The 9,389-nt window shown below is 33.6% G+C and overlaps 1 protein-coding gene across 2 annotated transcripts in view; it reads left to right on the top strand.

The window, feature by feature from the left end:
* The first annotated feature begins 1,721 nt into the window (after positions 1-1,721).
* Positions 1,722-9,389, top strand: part of LOC128224003 (ral guanine nucleotide dissociation stimulator-like 1) — a 33,166-nt gene continuing 25,498 nt past the window's right edge. For both annotated transcript variants that reach the window (XM_052933580.1, XM_052933578.1), the window contains exon 1: positions 1,722-1,867. In XM_052933580.1, the coding sequence (XP_052789540.1) occupies positions 1,841-1,867 (27 nt within the window). In that variant the 5' untranslated portion in view covers positions 1,722-1,840. The remainder of the gene's footprint in view (positions 1,868-9,389) is intronic.

The following is a 9,389-nucleotide window of genomic DNA, read 5'->3' as shown; positions in this document are numbered from 1 at the left end:
TTTAAACAGTATATATTTACAACAGTTTTATATGTTCTAATACAACACTATACTTGAAGGTACTAAACTAAGAAGCAACTGCATCAATGGAAGCAGATCACCTCAACATAGCATGGAATATGGATTTAGCCTAACATCTTAAAGTTATATTATCATTTGATGACATTATCTTGACAAAGTTATTCAATGTATTCCATGATCCTGAAATATTATATCTTAAACGAATGTCGAAGTAAAAAGGACAACATAGTATGAAGTGGTATTCAGATTCAACCATACATTGTACTTGTATTACAAAGTTTGCATTTACGATTTATACGTGATATATTATAAAATCTTCCAACCTCGATTTACAAAGACTAAGCAAACTTCTGACAATTAATACTAAGCTTATCATTTTTTAAATCTTTTATACGATCCAATTTCAATCACTATCCTATTGTTTGGCATCTTTGTTGCAAAACCTCTTCATAGAGTTCAATTGCCAACATTACATCCGAGTAGAGTAAGATGCATCGCTACACTAACAAATGTCTGCATGGTATCTCACCAGAATATGTTAAAAGCCTTGTGGCATTAAAGACATGTATTTTTAATCTCACATAAGAAAACTGTATAAATGTGCCATCAGTAAGAAAGGCTAGAAAATGGAAGAACTTTTTCCGCTTTAAGGCCAGTTAGGCATGGAACAGCCTCCCAAGAAAATAAGGTGCTCTCAATAAATACTTAGAAATTAATAAGGAAGGTTGATGCGAACCTGGATAATTATGTCCCTCTTGTAAATGCTCTAAGTGTAAATAATATTTTTTTCCAATTTTTTTCTTCTGGCAAACTGAAGATAAAAAGAAAACACAAACACATGTAATTCATAACATTTTACCAACTACAGTCAAACCTGGTTGAACGGTCACCTGCTTTAAAAGGCCACCGTGGCTGCCTTTTCGGACCACTCCAAATTCAACCGTACGCTTTTACTATATAATGTACGTGCATTAAGTGGCCAACTGTCTAACGCGGCTGAGGTCACTAATTTGTGATCCCATGAAGCAATATAAACACTAATGAGGGGCCACTAATCTCTTGTCTCTGACACTTCCCGAAATAAAATTGTCTACTATTTTCTATGTCAACTAGCGGAACCGTGCGCGTGTGGACATCCCGTAAAGCCGGGAAAACTAGTTTAACATTTTATCATTGTATACATGCAGTTACAGTGTTCTATTCCATCTTATTTTTTTGTAGCTGTTTGCATTAATATAATTAAAACGGCCTTTGTAAATGCTTTTTCAAGACGCGTTACCTATTTAAAACTACATGGTTTTATTTCAAGGTCACCAGTCCATCGTTAAGTTTTGTTACTTCGTGTATGTTTGTTATTCATGTCGGAAAATAGCTCATTGGGCTAATGTTTCTTTTTATCATATACCCGACCTTAAATACAGATGCTTGTATCTTGTTCTTGTGGCACTATACTGATCAAAGACTTCACTTTATTTAATATATTGGTTTGATTTCCGAGTCTGACCCTGTTGTAGTCATTTAAATATCATGCCTGTGTTTTAGATTTTAGCATGTGATAAGTTTCTGCTTCAGTATTTCAAATCTATTGTTTAAAGTTAACGGTACTATGTGTTTTAACTTCATTGACAACTCATAACATGCATAGAATCTAACCGCATCTCCGGAAATTCTCGGAAATTACCGACAGTAGACGACAAAATATGGCCGACCGGAAGTAAAACTAAAAATAATGTTCTCGCAATTATTTTGGAAATTTTCGGTTTAAGTTCCAATATTTGCATTCATGTAGAAGTGCAAAGTATTTCAATATGATAACAGTATGGAATTAAATCGCCAGGAAAGTCAGGTAATGTAGTTTTGTGCAAAAAACAAACTTAACTTCTACCCATATTGATATTTCTAAGAAAAGTAGAAATCAGAAAAGCATGCTACAAGATAGATCCCTTTAAATCATTTTTGTTTCTGTTGTACTACCTGGGTTAAGTTTCTTAAACGGGTACTTTAACTTGTAGATCATAGAAACTCTTCCTTTTTCTGGATAATTAAATGCCAGGGTTTTCGGGGTCATTTTGTAGATTTATCAGCCCAATTCTCAAAGCAATTTAGTCTTTATTTTTCCAATCCCCCCAAAAAAATCCATATCACATGAATAAATAAATATATATATATATATATTTATATTTAATTCCTTTACCATCTTGAAGTTGAAATGTGCATGTTTATTGGTATATGAATTCTACTTATATTAATTATACATAATCAATTGTCATTTTTCTACAAGTAAGCACATTGTTCTTTGCACACTTTCCTATTTTTCTTGAGATATTCTACTTATTTTTGAAGACATCTGAATAAATTTTCTTTATAACAAACTTCTGCTTTTCGAATCAAATAATGCAAAATTCAGTAAAATAAATAATTTTTTGATGGCTCTGAATGATGTGTATGGAAGGTGTTAAATTCTTGTTTGGCAGTTTTTTACATTTCTAAAAATAAGAAACAAGAGCAGGAATCTTGTCCTGAAGGAATATTTGATTAATTCTTTGTACAAGCTAAACATTCAGTTTATAAACATTCATTTGTTATTTGTTTAGCAGAACCTACAAATATAAAATCATGTCATTAATAAGCCTGACATACCTTGCGATATACCTTATTCATAGCAGGGGGAGTAACTTCAAGATATGTTAAAATGAAAAATAAATGAAAATTTTCTTCCCTATAATTTTAAAATTCAGTCTGTGTTTATTTTTGGTGTGCAAACACATTGTCAGGGTTCTCACTAATTTTCAGTTGATCCATCTCAAATATTGAAGTCTGACCAACAACTACTTATTCTACTTAAAATTCACTTAAAATTTTAACCTACCCAATTGCCATTTGAACCAGCCAACTTGGGTGGCCACCAGTTCCTTTTGAGAACACCGTGTGTGCTTAAGATTCCGTGTGGATGTGACATATGATTTTGTTGACAGTTGGCGTTGGAAATTTTTGATATTTAACACTAACTTAACAAAATTATCCTTACATGATTTAAAGTGTTGTATGTTACCTGCTGAGATGCTTCAAGCACCTGATTGAGATTAATGTGGCAAAAATCACGACTGTCTGAGAAATAATCCTGTCCAAGAACTGTTCAGCTTCTGGTAAATGTTACCGAATTGTTGGGATTTTATATGTAACTTGGCATTAAAATTTGCGGAGGTTCTTTTCCTCAAATTGCTGGAAAGAAAGCCTGCCTGCATTTTTGTAGTACACATAGTGCTTTCATAATTATATACTTATGCAGAGGAAATTAAACTGTGTTGTTTTATTAACACCTTGCCTCAAAAAGTGAAGTTGAGGCCGTATAGGAATCACCGCATCGTCTTGTCTGTCAGACAGACTGTCCCGGTTCTAGGGGCTGTGTCCATAGGGTTAGGAGCTATTTGGTTGTGTTTTATATTGAAAAACCACATAAAACTACACTTTTTAGAAGCTTTTTTTGAAGGAAGGAAAAACCACAATAAACCAGAAATGTTAGTGCGTCCATCCTGTTTTTGTCAGGTCCATATCTTTCGCATTTATGGTCAAATTTTAAAATAATTTAGCAGAAATGGCCACCATATCATTAGAATGTGTCAGGCACAAGACTCGTAAGCCTACTTTCAAGGTCAAGGTCACAGCAACCTTCTGAACTTTAATTTGCAAACTGTTTTTTTAGTGACCCACGAGGTAAAGCCTGTCTCAAAGTACAAAAGTGGAGGCGGCTTTTTTGCATTATTTTAATTTTTATGCCCCCACAAAGTGGCGGCATATAGGGTTGCCCTTGTCCGTACGTACGTACGTACGTACGTCCCGAAGATTGTTTCCGATCTAATTCTTGAAAACCTTTTGTCCAATCCTCACCAAACTTTAAACACATGTTTGTGACCATAATATCTTGATCAAGTTCGATAGTCATGGAAATCGCTTTAGTCATTTAGGAGTTACGGCCCTTTTTTGCCAAAAATACTTCAAAAATATATGTTTCCAATCTAATTCTTGAAAAGTATGTGTCCAATCCTCACCAAACTTTACATACATGATTGTGACCATAATATCTTGATCAAGTTCGATAGCCATGGAAATCGCTTTTGTCATTTAGGAGTTACGGCCCTTTATTTGCAAAAAAAGACTTGAAAAATACGTCCCGAAGATTGTTTCCGATCTAATTCTTGAAAACTGTTTGTCCAATCCTCACCAAACTTTAAACACATGTTTGTGACCATAATATCTTGATCAAGTTCGATAGTCATGGAAATCGCTTTAGTCATTTAGGAGTTACGGCCCTTTTTTGCCAAAAATACTTCAAAAATCATTATGGCTTATTTTCTGTGACAAAAAACCGAAGTGGGGGCATCCGTGTCCTATGGACACATTTCTAGTTTTAATTTATATATATATACTTGTCCATATATTTTGTCAATAGAAGAACAATTTGCTAATATCTTGTGCTTCATGTACAATAATATTATATTATGTTCTGCATGACAATGTGCTAATTAAATGCAATTTAAGGCTCTTAAAATGCTTAAACCCCATGAGCTACAGTGGGTTTCACCCCCGCTGACCCCTTAACCTCCCGCGAAAAAGTGGCGACAACTTTTTAGAACCCAGGGGATACCCTGAGGCCCTGGGGTTGATCCTCTCAGGTCATTCAGGTTATCATAATTATATCTTGGTAGTAGGTAACTTAAGGTATTAGCCGCGTAATACACACTTTTTTAAAAGCTTTAACCGACAACATAGTTATAATCAAGGTACACTATGGGACTTTTATCCAAATTTTGAAGATTGAATTAAAAAAGTTATTTATGTTTCATTACACCCACCCCCAAACTCCAAGGGCTACAAAGAGCGACAAGTAAATATTTTGCCTATATTTGAATTTTTTTCGCATTATCAGAGATTATGAAATAAACACAACAGTTTCTAGTAAAATAAACTTCAGTTAACAGAAAACTAAAGTTCAAACGAACACATTATTGATACACATGGAAAAAAATCATTTTGATTGATCTTATGATTCTTCGGAAAAGAGCAGTTTTTCAATGTTTGAAAATATATAGCAGTTTTATAAAATTCATAAAAAATAGTTAACTATAAGGCAAGCTGCTGAAATCATTTTAGATATTATCTATGATGTCTATTGAACAATTTAAAAGACAATTTATGATAGTTTACCGTCCAGTTTTGAAGAAAATATACATAATGTCATGTTACCATACATTTTTATAGCTAATAAAATGCTTAAAAATCAACCTTTTTCTTGTAAAAATTTATAAAGCTTAATTGGACTTATTCATAAATGTACTCTTTCAAATAAATGAATTTTACTTATGATACTAACTCAGAATACAGAGTTTAAAACAAATGAGTGTACTTTTAAACTAAAATATGTGAAGAAACAAGAACACTAAGTGGGCTCGCCGCTCCAAAAATATCGGGGTGAAAGTTCTCAACTAATGTTGTTTTTTTTTAATATTATGACATGTAAACAATCTCTGTGGGTAATTTGATGTCTATCTGTTTTATTTTGTCATTGGTATTCTAACAATTAGTTTTTTTCACAATAATTATTCACTCTTCAACAGTTGAAGTTTGCTCTGTTCCCATGCTTTGTACTTGTAGTGTGTGCACAGATGATAACTACTCAATGCTGAGTCAATGCTGATTTGGTTTTCATGCACCTTCAGGTACTTTACCCATCAAGAATGTTTAGTGCTGTAAAGGAAAAAAGTTGTACTTTAAAGCCTTTCTAACTAATTAGTATAGATAATTATACTGCCATACATATACAAAATAAAATATAAACAGTTTAATATTTCTCGACATTATTTTGAAAAAACAACAACAAGCTGATACATGCATGTATATATATAAAGAAAATTATTAAATTTATCAATAAAATTCATCATCATCATCATCATCATCATCATCATCATCATCATCATCATCATCATCATCATCATCATCATCACCACCACCACCACCACCACCACCACCACCACCACCACCACCACCACCACCACCACCACTTGATTATTGAATACAGTGTGTTTATAAAAACAAAAACCAAGTCAAATATGTTTTATATGAAACACTCACATTATCTCAATCAAATGCGACTGCCTTGTGGATGGACATGGCTGTCAAATCCGCTCTCAAGGATCCAACAAAGTATTTAATGCAGGCTGGAATTCTTCATAACCCAGTGTTGTTGACTAAGTAATATTCAGTCATTTTCCTGCCTGAAAGAAATTAGACTTCTGATTATCAACCAGCAGAAACTACCACCGTAAAATACAAATGCACAAGTATTATACATTCTGCACTAATATCTGGGAGGGTAAGAGTAAGGGTTGGTAGGCACAAATGTGTAGTTGTTGTGCATATGGTTGATACTGATTCACAACAGTATGGGGTTTTAACGAGACCTACACCAAGCCAATGAATGTCAATAGTGTCCTAGCAGATGCGGCTTCAAGCCCCAAACCATATACAACTTTTTTTCACAGGTTAATTTTGGAAATATGCATTTTGTAAACAAATAACGGGCATGTACATGTATTGTGGTATGTTAGAAATAGGTCACGTACCAAAACACATCATTTTTAAACAAAAATTTAAGTCTTATTATTTTTCTAAGATAAAACAATCAATTTAAAGATTACATACTCATATCATATCTTAAACATAAGTTATGTACATAAGTACATATACATAAGTACATGTAAAATATGAACATGCTGTCTAAACATTTAGCTAATAAAAATGATTTAAGAATTCCAAAGATAAATTAAAAACAAACGTTTTTGAACATCAACGTACAAAACTGCTCAAGGATACTTACATTCAGAGCCCTTTGATACGAATATCTGAATATCCCAGGGTCATGGCGATTGTTGACAGTTCGTTTTTTCGAGAGAAAATCTTCTCTTACGCGTATATTTCACTTATAATCCATGTTTTACTGTAATGACTCAAATTGTTAGATGTAAAGTAATCAACTGTCAGCGTGTACTTTTAATGTTTATTTATTTTAAACGTATATTCATGAGAAAAACATCACAATGTTTCCAAATCCTACGATGTAGAAATTCCATTATTGACCTATGAATAGCCGGGAAATACCTTCTGTTTCTAAAAATAGCAACATCCGGTACAGGCCGAATACGCCCGATGTTCGTCGCGATCTGTTACGGCGAGTGGCGATATATGTCGATGTTACCCGAAGTTTCCCGAGTTGTATTACATGGCTAATACCTTAAGAGATTCAGCTCAAAATAATCTTTGTTTTATCTAAATAAATGGACGCCCATCTCTCAATGGAAAAAGAAAGTGTATTTTTAACCAGGTTTCACTCAGTTTTCACTGAGTGAAACCTGGTTATTAGAATGACGAACATCGTTGTTCGGGCGTGCGGGCGGCCGGGCGGCGTCAAACTCACCTATGAAACTGAATAACTTTAGTAAGGGTTGACATATCTTCACCAAATTTGGTCTATAAAAAAGAGTTTATGGGTACCTTTCATGGGATTGGGTTTGGGGTCCCTAGGGTCAAGGTCACTGTTACTAAAAATAGAAAAATGGTGGAAACTGAATAACTTAAGTTAGGGATGACATATCTTGACTAAACTTATGGGATTGCGTTTGGGGTCCCTAGGGTCAAGGTCACTGTTACTAGAAATAGAAACACAGTTGAAACTGAATAACCTTAGTCAGGGTTGACATATCTTGACCAATCTTGGTCAATAGAAAGAGTTTATGGATACCTTTCATGGGATTGCGTTTGGGGTCCCTAGGGTCAAGGTCAAGGTCACTGTTACTAAAAATAGAAAAACGGTTGAACTGAATAACTTTAGTTAGGGTTGACATATCTTGACCAAACTTGGTCTATAGGAAGAGTTTATGGATAGCTTTCATGGGATTGCATTTGGGGTTCCTAGGGTCAAGGTCACTGTTACTAAAAATAGAAAAATTGTTCAAACTGAATATCTTTAGTTAGGGTTGACATATCTTGACCAAATTTGGTCTATAGTAAGAGTTTATGGATACTTTCATGGGATTGCGTTTTTGGGTCCCTAGATTCAAGGTCAAGGTCACTGTTACTAAAAATAGAAAAACAGTTGAAACTGAATAATTTTAGACAGGGTCTACATATCTTGACTAAACCAGGTATAAAGGAAGAGTTTATGGATACCTTTCATGTGATTGCATTTGATGTCCCTAGATTGAAGGTCAAGATCACTGTTACTAAAAATAGAAAAATGGTTGAAACTGAATAACTTAAGTTAGGGTTGACATATATATCCTGACACATCTTGGTATAAATGAAGAGTTTATGGAGACCTTTCAATGGATTGCATTTGGGGTCCCTAGGGTCAAGGTCACTGTTACTAAAAATAGAAAAACAGACACAGGCTGAAGTTCTTCTGTCAATCATTAAAAACCTGGTTTCGTCGCATTGCGGCCTTTCTTGTTAATTTTTTTTAAACAAATTGGTTCATCTTTTCTGTCTTTTTTTTATGCATTCTTGTTCATTTCTAGACAAAATTGTTATTCCAAATTCTAGTCAAAACACTGATTCTTCCCAATCTGGAAGGCCCCAGTCCCATTCCCAAATTGTTGTGAAAAACAAACACTGACAAAATGCAATCTTGATGATGCAAGTCTCAATATGGCTCAAAGAGGGGAAGATCAAGTCAAATGTTTATAGTGAGAAAGGGCAATTTTCGGTTGTTTTTCCAACCATCCATGGAACATAATTGCTGGAAAAGGATGTTTTGATTTTTTCCCCCAATTTTATGTTAATCTGTGATAAACAGCTTTAAACTTAAACAAGAAATATCTAAAGAGATATATTTAATGTCTAATATCTAAAGATAAATGGTGATCAATTTGTTAACAAAGTCATGATGAGTGCATGAAAAAGCAAAATGAACTTAACATGTGGATATTGTTTAATTTGAATATCAAAAAGTTTTAAGTATAGCTGAGGTCGAAAAAAGTTTGTGCCAAAATTTAAGCTGCGATGTAATGCAGAATATTGAAAATCAGATGCTACTCTCAGCGAGTATTGACGATCGTCCTACGTCATTCATTTAACATCTTCGTTTTGTTTACAAATAATAACACAGTGGAATTGAAATAATTTGATTAAGTTTAAGATAAATTAAAAAAAAATTGCTTTTGTTTTTGTTTTGTTTTAAATGAGGAATTTCATAGGCTATTTTGGGAAGAAAAAAACAGGGTCTGTCTCTTGTTTTCTATAAATAATATACCAAGGTCTTTTATATAAAAAGGATACATTACATTTATAACTGGAGATTATGAGAGGCTCTCAAG

Source organism: Mya arenaria, chromosome 17 (assembly GCF_026914265.1).
Source record: "Mya arenaria isolate MELC-2E11 chromosome 17, ASM2691426v1".
Taxonomy (NCBI): Eukaryota; Metazoa; Mollusca; class Bivalvia; order Myida; family Myidae; genus Mya; species Mya arenaria.
This window is presented reverse-complemented; position numbering and strand designations above follow the sequence as displayed.